This window comes from Bos mutus, chromosome 1 (genome assembly GCF_027580195.1).
Source record: "Bos mutus isolate GX-2022 chromosome 1, NWIPB_WYAK_1.1, whole genome shotgun sequence".
Lineage (NCBI taxonomy): Eukaryota > Metazoa > Chordata > Mammalia > Artiodactyla > Bovidae > Bos > Bos mutus.
In genome coordinates, this window is record NC_091617.1 from 117,788,987 (window position 1) to 117,810,086 (window position 21,100).

At 39.7% G+C, this 21,100-nt stretch overlaps 1 protein-coding gene across 1 annotated transcript in view; it reads left to right on the forward strand.

Moving 5' to 3' along the window:
- The window catches only part of LOC102267159 (ceruloplasmin), a 39,773-nt gene extending 18,673 nt beyond the window's left edge, over positions 1–21,100 (forward strand). The window contains exons 12-18 of the mRNA XM_005902440.2: positions 2,429–2,636; positions 4,624–4,763; positions 6,623–6,751; positions 12,173–12,279; positions 13,296–13,497; positions 15,904–16,043; positions 20,942–21,100. Coding sequence (XP_005902502.2) covers positions 2,429–2,636; positions 4,624–4,763; positions 6,623–6,751; positions 12,173–12,279; positions 13,296–13,497; positions 15,904–16,043; positions 20,942–21,100 — 1,085 coding nt within the window. The remainder of the gene's footprint in view (positions 1–2,428; positions 2,637–4,623; positions 4,764–6,622; positions 6,752–12,172; positions 12,280–13,295; positions 13,498–15,903; positions 16,044–20,941) is intronic.

A 21,100-nucleotide genomic window follows, 5' to 3' on the forward strand; every position in this document is an offset into this window, starting at 1 on the left:
ACATAGAAAACAAATTCATGTTTATCAAAGAGGAAAGGGGGATAAACACACAGTACTATGTATAAAATAGATAAACAACAAGACCTACTTACAGCACAGGGAACTATATGCAGTATCTTGTAATAACCTATAATGGAAAAGATTCTGAAAGATATACATACATATTACTGAATCACTTTATTGTATGGCAGAAACATTGCAAATCAACTACACTTTAAAAATAATATTTTAAAAAGATTATCCAAAAAGAAGTAATCACAAGAAGAAAAGAAAGGTCTTTCTTCACTACTTTCTCTTCTCTGCTGTAGTCATTCACCTAGTAGCAAGTTATCACCCATTCCCCTCCCACTTCTTCCTCTCCTTTCCTCTGTAGATGTTTCCCTGGTCTTAAAAAAAAAAAAAAAGAGTAGTCTGCTTTTTTTCCTCTTTCCTAAACAGTATCCACCACAGTAAACACACGGCAGTGTAATGATAAGTAACAATAACCACAGAAATATGTACAGAGTTGAAAGAGAATGCTGATGTTGATGAAGGTGATATAAATATTAATAGAAACAAAGTCAGAACACGAAGGGCATACAATTACCAAAATAAAAGGCAACTGGAATTTAGGTGGAATTTTCTGGTCTGATCCATGCTGGAGTTTGTTGTTGTTGAGGTGATTTGTTTTCATTGTGGTCATTGTTTTGGGTTCTTATTCAGTTCAGTTCAGTTCAGTTCAGTCGCTCAGTCGTGTCCGACTCTTTGCGACCCCAAGAATGGCAGCACGCCAGGCCTCCCTGTCCATCACCAACTCCCAGAGTTCACTCAGACTCACATCCATCGAGTCAGTGATGCCATCCAGCCATCTCATCCTCCGTCGTCCCCTGCTCCTCCTGCCCCCAATCCCTCCCAGCATCAAAGTCTTTTCCAATGAGTCAACTCTTCGCATGAGGTGGCCAAAGTACTGGAGTTTCAGCTTTAGCATCATTCCTTCCAAAGAAATCCGAGGGCTGATCTCCTTCAGAATGGACTGGTTGGATCTCCTTGCAGTCCAAGGGACTCTCAAGAGTCTTCTCCAACACCACAGTTCAAAAGCATCAATTCTTTGGCGCTCAGCTTTCTTCACAGTCCAACTCTCACATCCATACATGACCACTGGAAAAACCATAGCCTTGACTAGATGGACCTTTGTTTGCAAAGTAATGTCTCTGCCTTTGAATATGTTATCTAGTTTGGTCATAACTTTCCTTCCAAGGAGTAAGCGTCTTTTAATTTCATGGCTGCAGTCACCATCTGCAGTGATTTTGGAGCCCAAAAAAATAAAGTCTGACACTGTTTCCACTGTTTCCCCATCTATTTCCCATGAAGTGACGGGACCAGATGCCATGATCCTCGTTTTCTGAATGTTGAGCTTTAAGCCAACCTTTTCACTCTCCTCTTTTACTTTCATCAAGAGACTTTTTAGTTCCTCTTCACTTTGTGCCATAACGGTGGTGTCATCTGCATATCTGAGGTTATTGATATTTCTCCTGGCAATCTTGATTCCAGCTTGTGTTTCTTCCAGTCCAGCGTTTCTCATGATGTACTCTGCATATTATTCTGATTTCCTTCAACTTCCTTTCACTACCTCCACACTACCTCTGTGCTCCAACCATCATCATCCCTTGTGGGTTATTGTAATAGCCTTCTAACAAGTCTCCTTCCTTCCTCCCTTGCCCACTCTGGTCTATTCTCAGCACAACTGCCAGAATGTTCTATGTCACTCATAGACTCAGAGTTAAAGCTACAGATTTTTCAATGGCCCACAGGGCCTATGTGACTTTGTCCTCCATTCCCTACCAATCCTGTCTCCTAGTACCCTCAGCCTTGCTCACACTACTCCAGACCCCCAGGCTTCTTAGATGGCCTTCAAACACACCAAGCAGACCCTCAGGCAGGGAATTTTGCTTTCTATTTCCTCTTGCTGGATTGCCCTTCCTCTGGATCCACCATCTACCTCTTGTGAATCTTTGCCCAAATGTCACTCACCCATCAAGACTTACCCTGATCATCCTATAAAATATTGTTCATTGCCCTCTCCCTCCACATATTCATCCAGAATTCTCAATACTCCTTACACTGTCCTACATTTTCCTTAATCCATAGCACTTATCACCTTCCAACCCACATCAACATTACTTACTAGGTTGGTTGTCTGTCTCTACAACACCCTGCAATATAAACCTCAAGGGCAAGAATGTTTACCTATTTTATTCATTAATGTTTCCTAAGTGCCCAGAAATATGCCTGGCATAAAGAAGATACTCAATAAATACTTGTCAAATTAGTGAAAGAATGAATGAACCATCTTATAGTATTTCTCTGGGGGATGTATATCTTATAGATAACTTAGAGAAAAGAAATCTGAATGCAATGCCTTAAGTATTCTTTTCTTATTCCCCTCTAGGCATTTTTGATGTGGTTTGTATGACCTCAGAGCACTATATTGGAGGCATGAAACATAAATACCAAGTAAGGAAGTGTTCAGAGCCAAACCCAGATCAAACACAGTACCAGGAGGCGAAGATTATTTATATCGCAGCTGAGGAAATTGTGTGGGATTATTCTCCGAGCAGGGAGTGGGAGAGAGAACTGCATCGTCTCCAAGGACATAAGTATGGCAGTGACTTCCACCTCTAATTGGGCAGGGTTTATTCTGTAGTCCTCCACCCTTTCCCTTCAGTCTTGTGTGTGTGTGTGTGTTTGTGGTGTGTGCCTTTTTTTGTGTGTGGTATGTGTATGGCATGTGTAGTTTAGGACACATTTAATTAAAATAACTTCAAAATGTGTGTGTGATGTCTTCAGTTATAAATACTTCTAATCTTTCCAAATATTAACATAATTCTTCTTTGCTGTTTCCTCTTGTCTCTCTTTTCATTTCTTGTCTTCTCTCTTCCTTATGTATTTTACTACCCAATCTCACCACTTTAGGTATAATAAGTATAATTTCAGCTACATTTAACATTTGAAATCAGTCAGAATTTTTTTGTCTTCATTTGTTTCCAGCTATTGCTATTCTTCTTTGAACCTCAAATTGAAGACACTAATTTTTCTTTTTGTATAAAATTTGATATGTCTCTGATTTTTCTCTCTTACTATTTATTCATTTGATCAAAACTGAATTTCATTCTAAAAACATGTTTTAAGGTACAGGATGAATATCCAACAATCTTACCAAAATAAATATATTTTTTTAAATGAAATTAATTTCTAAGGTAAAATAGACTCTTAGTCAGTCAGTCAGTTCAGTCGCTCAGTCGTGTCCAACTCTTTTCGACCCCATGAATCGCAGCATGCCAGGCCTCCCTGTCCATCACCAACTCCCGGAGTTTACCCAAACTCATGTCCATCGAGTCAGTGATGCCATCCAGCCATCTCATTCTCTGTCGTCCCCTTCTCCTCCTGCCCCCATTCCCTCCCAGCATCAGGGTCTTTTCCAATGAGTCAACTCTTCGCATGAGGTGGCCAAAGTACTGGAGTTTCAGCTTTAGCATCATTCCTTCCAATGAACACCCAGGACTGATCTCCTTTAGGATGGACTGGTTGGATCTCCTTGCAGTCCAAGGGACTCTAAAGAGTCTTCTCCAACACCACAGTTCAAAAACATCAATTCTTCAGCGCTCAGCTTTCTTCACAGTCCAACTCTCACATCCATACATGACCACAGGAAAAACCATAGCCTTGACTAGACGGACCTTTGTTGGCAAAGTAATGTTTCTGCTTGTCCATGGGGTTGCACAGAGTCGGACACGACTGAAGTGATTTAGTAGCAGCAGGTTGGTCATAACTTTCCTTCCAAGGAGTAAGCGTCTTTTAATTTCATGGCTGCAATCACCATGTGCAGTGATTTTGGAGCCCCCAAAAATAAAGTCTGACACTGTTTCCACTGTTTCCCCATCTATTTCCCATGAAGTGATGGGACCAGATGCCATGATCTTAGCTTTCTGAATGTTGAGCTTTAAGCCAACCTTTTCACTCTCCTCTTTCACTCTCATCAAGAGGCTTTTTAGTTCCTCTTCACATTCTGCCATAAGAGTGCTGTCATCTGCATACCTGAGGTTATTGATATTTCTCCCGGCAATCTTGATTCCAGCTTGTGCTTCTTCCAGCCCAGCGTTTCTCACGATGTACTCTGCATGTAAATTAAATAAGCAGGGTGACAATATACAGCCTTGACAGGCTCCTTTTCCTATTTGGAACCAGTCTGTTGTTCCATGTCCAGTTCTAACTGTTGCTCCCTGATCTGCATATAGGTTTCTCAAGAGACAAGTCAGGTGGTCTGGTATTCCCATCTCTTTCAGAATTTTCCACAGTTTATTGTGATCCACACAGTCAAAGGCTTTGGCATAGCCAGTAAAGCAGAAATAGATGTTTTTCTGGAACTCTCTGCTTTTTCGATGATCCAGTGGATGTTGGCAATTTGATCTCTGGTTCCTCTACCTTTTCTAAAACCAGCTTGAACATCTGGAAGTTCACGGTTCATGTAATAGACTCTAGATATTAATAAATTTCATTATTCCAATAAGTTCTTCCATACGAGAATTTGTCTAATTTAATGGTTAAATTAATTAACTGTATTTTTTTGTTTTTATTTTCTCAAAGCGAAACAAACATATACTTGGATAGAGTTGAGACATATCTTGGGTCCAAATACAAGAAGGTCGTATACCGCCAATATGATGACATCACATTCACAAATCAAACAGTACGAAATGAAGATGAAATACATCTGGACATACTAGGTATTGATACACTAGAAGATTGGTTTGGGGTTTGTTATCTTGTCCTCAACCACTGGAAATTGTTGTCTACATAAGGATATTGTCAACTTCTACCTCAATGGAGAAAAGTGCCTATAATTCTAACTTTAATTTGTTTGCTGGTAGACACTTTTATTGGGAAAAGAAAAGTGATTCAAATATTTTTAAATGGACAACAAAGATATCATAGACAATGAATACGGTTAGTTTCAGATTATCTGGCTTCTTGCACACAGAATCCCAAGATTCTGGGAGGGACCTTAGAAATAACATTTAAAGATAATTTCTTTGAAGTTAAAACAAATCCCAGAAACCGTCATATAGTTAGGAGGGGGCCTTCTTTGTTTAAATTTAAGTGTTTAAACAGTTAATTGCTCAAGATTTAATTTCCTCTTCTGTCTAGGAGTGAGAAAAATATAGCCCATACCTCCACCTTTGACAGATCAGCTAAAAAACTAGTAAGTGGCTCCCAGGCACCCACATGTAACATTTCTATAAGTCACACAGCATTTCCATAAGTCACACAATGTATTCACTTGTTATGTCAAATGGCATGTCCATACATTGCATAGTATTTCCAGAGGTCACAAGGCATATCCATACGTCCAGATCTTATTTCTGTCGTGATATCTGTGTGTCTATTGGAGGCCATGTTCTGGCATGGCACCCTGAGAAGATGGATGTGCATGCTGACAAGGAGGAATTTTTACTTTTCTTGGCTCCGCGTCAGCCTCTTGGGCTTTGCAACCCCTGGAGGGAGGTCTGTGGTATTCAGTTTCCAGTGCTTTTGAATGGACCCTTCAAAAAAAGTAACAGTATTATATTTGTTTTCTCTAGGATTCTAGCCAAATGCACTAAGATAAATAACACAATATGACCCTCTAGATTCCTTTATTTACACACACACACACACAAACCCCACTTTTTAGAAAAGGAAAAGCAAGCATAGTGTTTGAGATGGTAGAATTGCCATGGGCGGCAAAGAGGTGCTTTACTTCATTAGTATCTAGTATCTTCCATGTCTCTTCGGGGTTCTGATACTAATAGTTATAGCACGTGTTTAAGGAGAGTTCTGTCTGCTTTATTGTTGTTTAGTCACTAACTGGTGTCAGACTCTTTGCAACCCCATGGACTGTGGCCCCCCAGGCTCCTCTGTCCATGGGATTTCCCAGGCAAGAATACTGTAGTGGGTTTCCATTTCCCCCTCCAGGGGATCATCCCAACCCAGGGATCAAACCTGCATCTCCTTCATTGGCAGGTGGATTCTTTACCACTGAGCCATCAGGGAAGCCTTAGTTCATCTCAAAACCATCTCTGTTTCAGAATTTTTAGAGCCACAAATTCTATCTGCCTTCAAATAGAAGTTTTATAATAAATTATATACCTCCAGCTCTTAGCATGAGATAAAAAAGAGAGTAAAATGAAGGGTCAATTTGTGAGAGATAATAGCCCTGGGTCAATGAAAACACCTTGCAGTTTCTCCCAGTCTTCCACTAGGGTAAAGGGGGGTGGCTGCAGAACAAAAGGTTTAAATGGTGAGGTTGGTCAAGAAAGAAAATGTTCAATTTCTAAATTGTGTGTTTTCATAGGCATTAACTAATGCTCATCGAAGTAAGTTTTCTAGAACTGGAGCTTATAAAAATTCTAGATGATTTAAATTTTCCAGGCAAAAACCATGTGTCATAAAACAGCAATGGTCCATTTGTTAAATGTGTTTGTGTTTCATTTGGCTGCATGTTAAGGAATATAATAAGTCACTGTGTATATCTTAAGGGGGCAGATGACTCATAATTTAAAATAAATAACAACTATCCATCCATTTTTCTTTTTGTATTTCCTAGGTCCTATAATATTTCTCAGCCCTGGTGAGAAAATCTATGTTGTCTTCAAAAATAAAGCCTCAAGACCATATTCTATTCATGCTCATGGAGTGAAAACAGACAACCCCACTGTTGTTGCAACACAGCCAGGTACCTGCTTTGGGAGAAAGAAAAGTCCCAAAGCTTTTATGCAGGACTGTGAGGATAACATCTGCTCTTTTTTCCCCCTTTTTTTGTTTGTTTCTTTCTTTTGTGAAATACCTACTATATTCCATGCCTATTTCTTTATTGAGGTATAGTAACTGATTTACAATATTATACTAGTTTTGGGTGTACAACATAGTGATTCAAAATTTTTATAAATTATACTCTATTTATTATAAAATACTGGCTTTATTCCCTATGCTGTACAATATATCCTTATAGCTTATTTATTTTATACATAGTGGTTTGTACCTCTTAATCCCCTGCTTCTATCTCGCCTTTCCTCACTTTTCTGTCCCCAGTGGTAACCACTAGTTTGTCCTCTATATCTATGACTGTTTCTTTTCTGTTATATTCACTAGTGCTTTATTTTTAGATTCTACATATAAGTGATAGTATAGTATTTGTCTTTATGTAGTTGACATTCCATTAAACATAATACCCTCCAGGTCCATCTGTGTAGTTGCAAATGGCAAAATTTCGTTCTTTGTAATGGCTGAGAGAAGTGAAGTCGCTCAGTCGTGTCTGACTCTTTGCAACCCCATGGACTGTAGCCTACCAGGCTCCTCCCTCCATGGGATTCTCCAGGCAAGAGTACTGGAGTGGGTTGCCATTTTCCTTCTCCAGGGGATCTTCCCAACCCAGGGATTGAACCCGGGTCTCCCGCATTCTAGGCAGATGCTTTAACCTCTGAGCCACCAGGGACTCAATGGCTGAGTAGTGATATATATATATATTCATCTCCTTCATCTATTCATCTGTTGAAGGACACTTAGGTTGCTTCCATATCTTGGCTATTATAAATAATGCTGCTATGAACATTGGGGTCCATGCATCTTTTCAAATTAGTGTTTTCATTTTCTTTGGATGTATATCCATAAGTGGAATTGCTGGATCATATAGTAGTTCTGTTTTTAGTTTTTTGAGGAACCTTCATACTGTTGTCCATAATGGGTTGTTCCAACTTACAAACAAAATCAAAGTTAGCAGAAGAAAAGAAAACATTAAGATCAGAGCACAGATAAATGAAATAGAGATTTTAAGAGTAATATAAAAGATCAATGAAACTAAGAGTTAGCTCTTCAAAAAGATAAAATTGATAAACATTTAGTCAGATTCATCAATAAAAAAGAGAGAGAGTGCAAGTAAATAAAATAAAAAATGAAAGAGAACTTACAACTGACACCACAGCAATACAAATTATCATAAGAGATTACTACAAACAATTATATGCTAATAAAATGGACATCCTAGAATAAATAGATAAATTCCTAGAAATATGCAATCTTCTGAGATTGCATCAGGAAGAAAAATTGAAAACATGAAATGAAACTGAATCTGTTGAAAAAACAACAACAAAGTCCAGCACCAGATGGCTTCATGGCTGAATTCTACCTAACTTTTAGAAAAGAGTTAACACCTATCCTTCTCAAACTCTTTCAAAAAATTGCAGATGAAAGAATGCTTCCAAACTTATTCTATGAGGCCAGCATTACCCTGATACCAAGACCAAACAAAGATACCACAAAAAAAGAAAATTACAGGCCAATATCACTGATAAACATAGATACAAAAATCCTCAAGAAAATACTAGCAAACTAAATCCAATGATACAATAAAAGGGTCATATACCATGATCAAGTAGGATTTATCCCAGGGATGCATGCTAAGTCACTTCAGTTGTGTCCGACTCTTTGCGACCCCATGGACCCCATGGACCGTAGACTGCCAGCCTCTTCCATCCATGGGATTCTGCAGGCAAGAATGCTGGAATGGGTTGCCATTTCCATCTCCAAAGGATCTTCCTGACCCAGGGATCAAACCTGCATCTCTTATGTTTCCTACATTGGCAGATGTGTTCTTTACCACTAGCGTCACCTGGGATAGTTCGTTCCACAAGTCAATCAATGTGATACATCACATCAACAAATCATCAACAAATTGAAGATTAAAAGGATATGATCATCTCAATAGATGCAGAAAAAGCTTTTGAAAAATTAAACAACTATTTATGATAAAAAGTCTCAACAAATTGAGTACAGAGGGAACATACCTCAACATAATAACGGCCATATATGACAAGACCACAGCTAACATCAAACTCAACAGTGAAAAGCTAAAAGTGTTTCCTCTATGATCAGAAGCAAGACAAGGATGCCCACTCTCACCAGTTTTATTCAACATAGTATTCAAAGTCCTAGTCACAGCAATCAAACTAGAAAAAGAAATAAAAGGAATCCAAAACTGGAAAAGAAGAAGTGAAACTCTTACTGTTTGCAGATGACATGATACTGTACATTGAAAATCCTAAAGCCACCACCAAAAAACTCCTTGGGCTCATCAACGAATCTGATAAAGTTGAAGGATACAAAATTAATGTACAGAAATTTATGCATTTATATACACTAACAACAAGATATCAGAAAGAGAAATTAATGAATAAATTAAGAAATTAATCCCATTCACAATCACACCAAAAGAATAAACTACCTAGAAACAAACCAACCAAAAGAGGTAAAAGACTTGTACTCAGAAAGTACAGAAAGCTCTTGTACGCTGAGAAAAAAATTTGAAGACAACACAAACAGATGGAAAGATATTCCATTCCTGGAATGAAAACAAACTATCCCACTGAAAATAAACAAACACAGCCAAGTAACTGCTTTGGGGAAAAGAAAAACCCCAAAGCTTTTATGCAAGACTGTGGGGCTAATGTTCTTTCTTAAATAGGATTATAGTTCCAGGTGAGAGACATTAGTGGACTAGGAAGGAGAGGGGGCGACAGAGGATGAGATGGTTGGATGACAACACTGACTCACTGGACATGAGTTTGAGCAAATTCTGGGAGATGTTGAAGCACAGGGAAGCCTGGAGTGCTGCAGTCCATGGGGTCCCAAAGAGTTGAACCTGACTTAGCAATTGAACAACAGCAAGAAGGGCCTGAAGAACAAGTTTGAGAGAGAAGTTGCTTTTGCAAATGAAGTTTGCTTCCAGGATAGGGCACGATGTGTATACAATTTGTGTGCAGCTCTCCCACCTCTTTACCTGTCCAGTTGTCAGGTATTTATGCTGTGTTCAATGTCTGCAACTCAAGTGCCAAAGTAGGAGTTGAGTACAAGGTGCAGTGTGTGAGGGAGGAGGCAAGGGAAAGAGTTGAGCAGCTAAGAAAAAGGGAGAAACCTCATGTGCTAATCATCGTGACATCACCCTGTACAGCATGCCACTCAGCATTCTAAACTCAAAGGAAATGAATGCTTTTTAATAAAAATGCCCAGGAGGGAGACCCTAAAATGAAGATTTGTGTGCAGACAGTGGTCTTGGGATAAACAACTTTGGGGGAATAAAAAAAGAAAGAAGCAAAATTGGACAGGGAAAAAAGGTTTAACAGAGATGTAACCTCAACAGAAGTCACAGCCACAACTCTGAGAAATTTCAGATTGGGTAGCCTGAAGCAACTTAGCAGCAGCAGCAGCAGCTCTCCTGAGTTGGGGTAAGAGAACTGACACCTTTGTATCCCTGCTCAGTCATTGGATGCAGGCATGGGGGACATGGCTGTTGATACCTGGTGGAGTATATTTCAAGGGGGATATAAAAGAGGCATCCAGAATGTCCTCTTGGAGAAAGAAATGGCAACCCACTCTAGTATTCTTGGCTAGAGAATCCTATGGGCGGAGTAGCCTGGTGGGCTGCTGTCCATAGGGTCGCACAGGGTCAGACACGACTGAAGTGACTTAACATGCATGCATGCATTGGAGAAGGAAATGGCAACTCACTCCAGTATTCTTGTCTGGAGAATCCCAGGGAGAGGGGAGCCTGGTGGGCCGCCGTCTATGGGGTCGCACAGAGTCAGACACGACTGAAGCGACTTAGCAGCAGCAGCAGCAGAATGTCCTCTAAAGGTGCCCATAACAATAAGTAGTTCTGGGAATTAAGGGTATCAAAGAAAGAGTCAAATTCAGAAGAAAAAAAAAAGATTTGTGGGGCAGAAAGACTAAAGATAGACTTTGATGATAGGTGGAACATTCCCTTTTGATTTTAAAAGTAGACAGTCCTACCATGGGACCAAGATGAATCTCCTGCCAAGGGAGTTTGCAAGTCAGCACTTTGTTCTGATTAGCCAGGAAAGGATCACATTACATGCATTTCACTAACACTTCTGAGTACCTGCTGTGTCCCTGGACCTGTGCAGTGTGCTGGAAGGAGAGGGCTAATACTAAGATGATTGTTCAAGATTTGGAACTGGGGAGGCTGAGGATGGGGTTGGTTAGTAGAGAAGGAAGACTATGTCACAGGTGCTTGGCAACACCTCTGGAAGGGAGAGATGTAGAATGATACAGCAAGGGGTGAGGGTGGGGACCAAAAGAACTTTCCCGCAAGAGTCAAGAAGATTCAAATTAATGCAAACAGCCTTGGGGGTCGGGAGGGGAAGGAGGTGCATGTGATCTTCAGATTGGAAGGTTCGGAGCTGTGATTCAAAACAATTCTGTCACATTTCAAAGACTGAGTTATCTTCATGACAGTAAGTATTTGTTGAACAAGTGAATTAGATTTAACAATTGATATTTTTCAATGGCAGAATCACTATAAAGGTTTTTTTTTAGTTTACTTATTTATTTTTGGCTGTGCTGGGCTTTCTCTAGTATCAGTGAACAGGGGCTACTCTCTAGTTGCGGTGCGCGGGCTTCTCATTGCGATGGTTTCTCTTGTTGCTCTAGAGCTCTAGAGCACTGGCTCAGTATTTGTGGCACATGGACTTTGCTGTCCTTTGGCACATGGGATCTTCCTAGACCAGGGACTGAACCCATGTTCCCTACATTGGCAGGCAAATTCTTTACTGCTGAGTCATCAGAGAAGCCCCCATTATAAAGTTTTGATCCTGTAATGCTGAGAATCTAACAACCAACCCTGACAGTGACATCAACCTTGCCCTGTGGGTCAGAAGACGTAACACCAAGGGCTTCCCTTCACCATCTTGTCTAATCCCTAAATTCCCATTTTATGTGCATGAGGAAAAGCAAAGTGAAGTAAAAGTGTTAGGCGCTCAGTCATGTTCAACTCTCTGTGACCCCATATGGACTGTAGCCTGTCAAGCTTCTCTGTCCCTGGGATCATCCAGGCAAGGACACTGGAGTTGGTTGCATCCTCCTCCAGGGGATCTTCCTGACTGAGCATGAAGAAACAGAAGTCTAAACCATGTAAACACATTGACTAAGATCACAAAGCCAGAAGCTGTGGAGCCAGGAGTGAAAACGAGGACTATGCTGTTTAATATCTGTATAGCTTTAGGGTTTGTTCATTTTCTGGTTTTCCATAAAGAAATGCGATTTAAAAGATTCTGTTTAAACCCATTGCATTTACCTATTTCAGGAGAGATCCGAACATACGTTTGGCAGGTTCCTGAAAGATCTGGTCCTACCTCAAATGACTTTGAGTGCATACCTTGGTTTTACTATTCGACTGTGGACATGGTTAAGGTAAGCTTCAAATTCCAGTTTTTATACTTAGAAATTACGACAAAAGCAAGGTTTTATTTTTCTTTAAAATCTCAGTTTTATGTAAACTTTCTAAATACTGCTTAGTTTTTAATTCTATACAAGTTTGCATTTTTCAAGAGCAAAAAATTATTACATTATGATTACTTAGATTTAGGATATTTTCCAACATGTTACTGTGGATTGAAGTACATATATATATATGGAATATATATATATATATGGGATAAACACATATATATGTATAATTATATGATAATACCCTCTTCTTTGTTTCATTGAATAAGATTTAGTTTCCAGAAAATTAAGGATGAAGTTTTAAAATTCTGTAATTAGTTACAAATTAATGGACACACAGTATCTATCTTTTAAAAACTCTCAACTTGAGGTCCAGTTCATTTGTATTAAAAAAAAAAGAGCTCATTTTCTGGCCTTTTAGTTATTTTTGGCCTGCTTTCCACCAAAACCAAGAGCAGACACAGACATTCAACCCCAAAAGAAAATAAATACAAACGAACCAGGAATCCCAACTGAAAGTGGCTGCAAGAACAAATGTATCATTGGTGGGGGAGGATCCATGACCTTTAGACAAGTCTGTCAACCAACTCCAATGCAAGGGAATTCTAATTAAAACCGAAGTTCTGTTTTTTAATTAAAATTTCAAAGATAAAGCTAAATCTACTCAGGAATGTATCTAAAATCCCTTTCAAGAGTTTGTTGTTCACTTTGGACCTCAACTCTAATGAGTGAGATGATGATTTTTTTTTCCAATCAAGAATTTAGCAAGTTATTTGTGGAAATTCTGATTTGAAAAAAAAGAAAAAAGGAAGAGAATTTAGCAAGTCAAATATTGTTCCTTATGCTCAGAGTTAGAACCCTAATCATTCAAAACTCAGGATCTAACCTCACTCAAACAAAAACTTGTTCCCGCTCTTTTCCTTGTCTGGGGGAGTTTTTTAGCTGTGGACACAGTTCATCATCTTGCTTTGTCTCTCCAGGATCTTAATAGTGGACTGGTAGGTCCTTTGATTGTATGTCGAAAAGACACCAAAGAAAACATAGTTCACCGTGTTCTCCTCTTCCTGATTTTTGATGAGAATGAATCCTGGTACACTGAAGAAAACATCAATACCTATGCTCAAGAACCAAACCAAGTAGACAGGAATGATATTACTTTTAAACGAAGCAACAGAATGCATGGTAATGTCCACTCACTAACTCACTGACTGGCGCCTACAGGTGGTTCTGCCCAAAGGGAACAGATAAAGGTTTGCATCCGTCACTCTCAGCACAGTTTAAAGAACACAATCCATAGAGCTGGGGTGCAGATCACATAGACTAGGGGCCAGCAAACTTTTTCCATCAGGAGCTGGATAGTAAAGACTTTAGACTTGTAGACCATAGCGTTTCTGCCTTGAACTCTTCTACTCAACCCTTGTGACACCAAAACACTCACATGTAAGTGAGTATTTACACGCAAATTTAAGTGGCTTCAAGTCAGTAAAACTGCACTGGAAATAGTATTTCACACAATTTTCACATAAGGAAATATTTTTTTTAATTTTGTTCAACCGTTTAGAAGTTTAAAAACCAGTCTTTGCTCATGAGCAGTAGAGAAAAGGACAGTGAGTGAGCTGGAGCTGGCACTCAGGCTGTAGACCACTGTCCTAGCAGCGTGGTGAATTCTAATGTCCCTGGAGCCCTGAGGACAATGTAAAACTGAGGATATCAGCTAACATTCCTTGAAGGTCTAACTACATGCTCTAAAGCACTGTCTGAGGCCTTGAGGAGATACAAAAGCCATAAGGTGGATCATCTCTCAAGTTGTTCAGCGTGTTTCCACAGTAAAAGGCTGACTCAAAGGGATGCTGTGACAGGATTATAAATAGCACTGTGTTTTAAATTCTTATTTGGGAGGTCAAGAAAGGTTTCATGAAGGTGAGGAGAACTTTGAGTATTTAAAGATGCCTAGGAGACTCTCTAGTGGAAAACGAAGGGAATGGCCTTCCAGGTGGATGGAAGAAGGTAAGCTAGGCCACAGAGCACCTGGAAAGAAAAAGCCATCAGTGTGGGGAATGAATACCCTGTTAAGAATTTAAACTTGATCTAAACCAGGGTTTCTCAAAGTTGACACTATTGACATTTTTGGTTGGATAACTCCTTGTGGGGGAGCTGTCCTATGCATTGTAGGATGTTTAGCAGAGCCATACTCCCAACCCCCTAGATGCCAGCAGCCCTTCTGCTCAGGTTGTGAGAACTAAAAAAATGTCTCCAGACACTGCCTCCCTTAGAGGAGAAGATCCTGTTGAGAACCACGATGCTAAAGGTTTCAAGAGCAGTGAGCTGGAGAATAGAAATAGATGTACGTGTTCCGAACACTTCCGGCATTTGTGCTCCAAGCGTGGCCCATGAACCAGTAGTAGTGGCAGCCCTTCAGAGTTTGTTAGAGATGCAGTATTTCAGCCTTCACACACCCAGTGGATCACAATCTGCATTTTAACAAGATTCCCAGCCATGCACACACTAAAGTTTGAGAAGCACTGATCTAAAGCAGCGTGTCAGTGTCTCCTAGTTTTTTCCTGTTACTTCCCTCCATCAGCTAAAAGCATTAGAGCTCAACCTCCACAGATAAATGGTTATTAATTACATACGATATGTGTGTGCCCGTGTGCTCAGTCGTGTCTGACTCTTTGCGACCCCATGGACTGTAGCCCACCAGGCTCTTCTCTCCATGGGATTTCCCAGGCAAGAATACTTAAGTGGGTTGCCATTTCCTCTTTCAGGGGCTCTTCTTGACCCAGAGATGGAACCCATGTCTCTTGTGTTTTCTGCACTGGCAGGAGGATTCTTTTACCACTGAGCCACCTGGGAAGCCCAAAGAAAGGGCTTCCTGAATTAATTATATATTTGTGTCACTGTGATAATATATTCCATGTATTTCCAAAGACAGACACAAAATAGAAAAGGAAAAAGAAGGATATATAGTTTTTTATCTTAATATTTTCTTCCTATTACCCATTGGAAGCCATATCTGGTGAGGATTAAAGCGGGGGCAAGACAAGACCTCAGGCAAATGGCCATTCCTGGAGAAGGAAATGGCAACCCACTCCAGTATTCTTGCAGGGAGAATCCCATGGACAGAGGAGCCTGGCGGGCTACAGTCCATGGGGTCGCAAAGAGTCAGACAAGACAACTTAGTGACTGAACAACAAATGGCCATTCCAGTCATACTCATGACAGGTCATGAAGGAAATGGGATCACACTGCTAATGTTCTGAGCCTATTGAGATAATTTCAAGTATGCTTTAAATTTATAGACCTATTCAAGTATCCACCAACTTAAGTATCCTTAGTTGTGAATTATTCTAGAACAACCCACTTATGTTAAAGTCAGTGCCTCATTTCCTCGGGTAAGGAAAAACTCTCCAGCATCAGACACACCCATGAAAGGGTGGCTTGGTCATGTTTAACAGCGTCCTTAGGCTAGCTTGAAAACCCTCATGGCCTCTGAACACATGATGGTGCTTTCTATAAGGTGTTTTTTAAAAAACATTATTTCAAATCCTGGTCGAATATAACAAACTGTGTCCCCCTCTCCACCCACAGCAATTAACGGAAGAATGTTTGCAAATAACCAAGGCCTGGTATTTCACGTGGGGAGTGAAGTGAATTGGTATCTGATTGGCATAGGGGATGAGTCTGGCCTGCACACAGTTCACTTTCACGGCCACAGCTTTGTCTTCACGGTAAGAGGCCTGGGCAGCTCCTCTTAATTACTAAAGTACCTTGTTATCGGGGTAGCATAGAAAGATAACAGGATAAGAAAGGAAATGACCACACCAGAACGCAAGTTCCTTACATACAATCTGCAGTATGTCTGATGCAATAGTTATACATTTAGCTCTTTGTGTCCTACAGACATTTGATGAATGCTTCTGAATACATGAATTGCACTTCTTCCTCTATTCTGATGTTTCTCAATAAGTAAATAAAACATCTATAATCATCTTAATTTTACCCCTCTTTCCCAACTTATCTTTTTAATTTTCAAACTCTCAGTCACATAAAATAAAAATACCTTGAACATGCCTATATATTTTTGCTGCATTTGCTTTCTCTCTGTTTTTTTTTTTTTCTGAATCCAACTGAAAGTAAATTGCAAACATCATGACTATTCACTCCTAAATACTAAAGCAGGTGTATCCTAAGAATGAAGACAATCCTGCCTCACCCACAATAATATTATCATACCCTTTAAATTAACATTCATTGATAATATAATCTAACGTACAGTCCATTCAAATATCACTAGTTGGCCCCAAAATGCTAGTTGTAATGGTTTTTCTTTTAATCCCAGATCTAACCATTTATACTTAGCATTTGGTTGTCATTGTCATGGTGGTTTTAGTCACTAAGTCGTGTCTGAGTCTTGCGACCCCATGGACTATAGCCCACCAGGTTCCTCTGTCCATGGGATTTCCCAGGCAAGAATACTGGAGTGGGGTGCCATTTTCTTTTCCAGGGGATCTTCACAATGCAGGAATCAAACCCAGGTTTCCTGCATTGCAGGCAAATTCTTTACCAACTGAATATCTTTCCTAAAATCAGGATACCATATGACATTTATTTCCCTGATCTTTCATTTTTGAAGAGTCCAGGCCAGTTTTGTAGAATGTGCCATATTCTGTATTGTTCTGATCATTTCCTTGTGATTGGATCCATGTCAAACCCCTTGGCAAGAACACTACCTAGGGGATGCTGTGTATTTCTCGTATATAACATCAAGAGGTACACAGTGTCAACAGGTCCTAATACTGTGAAGGTTAAAGTTTGATAAGTTTCTGAAGGTGATGGGTACCATTCTCCCCATTTTGAAAGTATCATTTTCCTATTGTAACTAATAAGTAATCTGTGAGGTGATTTTTATGTGGTTTATTACAACAGTTTTTCATCTTACAGTTTAAAAAGTATCCATTGATGATCCTTGCCTGACTCAGTTTTTCTAATGGGGATTCCAAATGGTGACTTTCCAATTCTACCATTCTTTTAACATTTGCTATAAAATTAAAATATGGAACTAGGTGTGAAGTGGCTTTACAGTTCCTTTATTTTAGTATTATTATATTGCCATCTTTTTCTACTTTATGATTTCTTAGTTTCCTTATAGCTTCTGTCTGGTTTGCTTCCCATCCCTCCACCTGTCATACTTCTTTACAGTTGTTTTTCCTGACCATTCTTGCTGGCTATTTCTCTAGTTTATTATAAGTATTTTCAATTTTATCCTTCCTCTGTCTCCAAGTTAGTATCATTTATTTACGTAGAGAGCTTTCTCTTTATTTCCTCATCCTAATCCCTTATATAAATGTTAATGTGCAATGCAGGATCAATTATATTTTTTGCATTCGACACCTCAAACTTCCAATCTAACCGCTTGGCATGATACAGTCTATCTTTTACACATTTATAGAAGTTTCACATAAAGCTTTCCTGAATTCTAGATGCATTCCGTTCATAGTTTCTTTAATGCTTTGGGTCTATCATAGAAATAAATTATTATGTACAACTTAATTTAGACAAAGTTTTATTTGTGTGTTGCTTTCTTTCCTTTAATAAAAAAATTATTCCCTGTAAATTTTTTTTGCTTAAAAAACTAATTTTATTATAGGGAATTTTATATAATAAAGTACACAGAATAATATAATGAATCTCTTTATCCATTGCCCAGGTCCAGCAGTCTTGACATTTCCATGCTTCCATCTACACTCCTCATATTTGTTAAGGAAAAACCTAGGGTTGTTGTTAAGTTCTTAGATGTTTATATTATACTTTAAAAATTAGAATGCTGCTGCTGCTGCTAAGCCACCTCAGTCGTGTCCAACTCTGTGCGACCCCATAGACGGCAGCCCACCAGGCTTCCCCATCCCTGGGATTCTCCAGGCAAGAACACTGGAGTGGGTTGCCATTGCCTTCTCCAATGCATGAAAGTGAAACGTGAAAGTGAAGTTGCTCAGTCGTGTTTAACTCTTAGCGACCCCATGGACTGCAGCCTACCAGGCTCCACCGTCCACGGGATTTTCCAGGCAAGAGTACTAGAGTGGGTCACCACTGCCTTCTCCAAAAAATTAGAATAAAAGAGATTAAAACCCAGATATAGTTTTTTACAGTGTACTTATTGTTCAGTTCAGCAATGCCTGTGATATTCCTATAACCATGCCAAGTGCTATGTGGAGATGAAATCAGAGTTATCTTTCAGGAGCTACATTTACATAAATGATCACAGTATAAGGTGTCAAATTAAGTGGAATTTATGGCAACACTTCTATAGTGGTGATTATAGCTAACCTTTGAGTTTTTATGTGCTAGATGATATGCTTAGTGTTTTGCATGGATTTTTCATTGAACCCACACAACTTTCCCGTGAAAGACGTACTATTTTATCACCATTTTACAGGGAAGTGAAGGATGGACAAGATAAAGAACTTTCCTACAAGCAAGAAGTGTTAAACTTAGGATTTGAACCCCTGGCTCTCACTCCAGAGCCCCTCACTCAACCTCTTCACAAAACTGCCTTCCTTTAGAATGATCCAGTTTGTACCATGCAGACTAGTACCACCAGTTATCAACTCTAGCCGCCCATTCTAAATTCATCGCAGATGGATACAAGAAGTCTTTCCCTTCTCTTGAGGCTGAATTTATCTTTATTTAAAAAAATTTTTTTTATTGGAGGATAATTGCTTTATAATGTGTTGGCTTCTCCCATACAACAACAGGAATCAGTCATAATTATATACAGAGTGAGATAAGTCAGAAAGAAAAAAACAAATATATATTAACACACGTATATATGGAATCTAGAAAAATGGTACTGAGGCTGAATTTAATTACTCCAGCAATGATCCAGCTGCTGGAATCTACTCTCTGGGACATCTAGGGACAGCAGAGCAGCCCTCTGGGGTTACTAACTGGGTCTTGGGACAAACCAGCCAGTCACCTCCTATTCCCTAAGGCTATAATTTCCTTCGTATACATTTCCAGGTATATATGGTACATTTCCCAGTACCTTGTGCACGCCTTGAAGTGAAAATGTGCTCAGTTGTGTCTGACTCTTTGCGACCCCATGGATTGTAGCCTACCAGGCTCCTGTCCATGGGATTTTCCAGGCAACAGTACTAGAGTGGATTGCCATTTCCTTCTCCAGGGGATCTTTCTGACCCAGGGATTGAACCCAGGTCTCCCGCATTGTAGACAGATGCTTTACCGCCTGACATTGTCAATTCATTTAAATTGTTTCTTAAATTTTCTGACATCTTAGAAATGTGTCTAATGTCATCCTTATTATTGTCACCTTTGATGCAAAATTAATTTCCCTAAATAGCAATGACTTAAGGCCCCACTCTGCCTCTAGTGGGAAATAGTTCAGCCTTCCTCCTCTCTACCTTCCAGTTTCTCCAGAGAGTCTTAACAGCCTAAATTTCTTCTAGTCATTTACAACTCTCACTTCCTGCATCTGCTCAGCTTCCTGCCTTCTCCCCTAACTCCGGTGGCTGGTATTTTCTCATCTCTCTGAGCAGCTCCAAATTGGAATACACCCCCATTACTTAAGATTTACCTGTGCAAGTATAAAATCAAGGACATTGTGGGTCATAGAGTTCAAGTGAAATTTGGGGGTAAGTTAGAGGGGTTTTATTATTATTACACAGTGAAAGTGTTATTGTTGTTATCAGTTGACATTAAATGTCGCTGTTTTTAATTTTCCTTCCACCATGAACCTTTGGCTCTCTTGCTTTTTACTGTCACTCTCAACACTTCTTTCTCTGCATTCTTCCTCTCTTGACTCTCTTCTCTCTTCTCCTCAAATTATTCTGGACCCCATCATGAGCTGCACTCTCCAACACATCCCCCACCCTCCAAACACCTCCCATCTATCAATATGATGCAGAGAAATTCAATCCCTCTTACTCTTTTTCTAATCCATCCAAGCCAGGCCTTGCACTTCATTTATCAAAATCAAAGTAGCCTACAGACGAGATAGTCTGCTAAACCTCAGGTTTTCTGTTTAGGGGAGAAATTAGCCATTAAGCCCTCAGCCTTCAGGCTCAACCCCAGAGAGCAGAGATGTGGCTCCTCTCTTTCCTGAAACTGTGAGTTTTCCTGATCAGTCACATCTTGAGAAATGGTCATATTCATGTCACCAACATCCCTAGTTACAGTTAGAACATTTGGGATTTGTGAAACTGATGTTCTCTGAAACCTGTAGCACTCTGTATGAGACTCTGACAAGGTATCTAAAACCTATACTCACACAAGCACCCTTTTAGAGCGAGATGTTTCTCCTGTGGCGTTTCGCTAAAAAGCCCTGGGACTTCCTTCGCCAAACTCTCAATTGTATTCAGAGGAGAGGTTCAGTGGCACCTAATGCTTTCTAATCATCATCTGATAAAGTACATACAAGAGAGGAGTTATAGCAAACGGTAAGTTGGGTAAACCAGGAACAAGTGAAGGGCAGGGAAACCTGGTGTCCTTGGGGCTGCAGTCCTTGGGGCTGCAGAGTCGGACATGCTTTAGAGGCTGAACGACAACAAAAGGTGTAAATGACAGATATCTCTTAAAAGCTATTTAATTGTGTTTTGCCTTTTTTGTTGAGGACATGGGAGCGTTTCGCTCTGATGTGTATGACCTTCCTCCTGGGAGCTATCAAACTGTAAAAATGTATCCAAAAGATGTTGGAATATGGTTATTTCATTGCCATGTCAACGTTCACATCGGGGCAGGAATGGAAAGCGTTTACACTGTAATCGAGTGA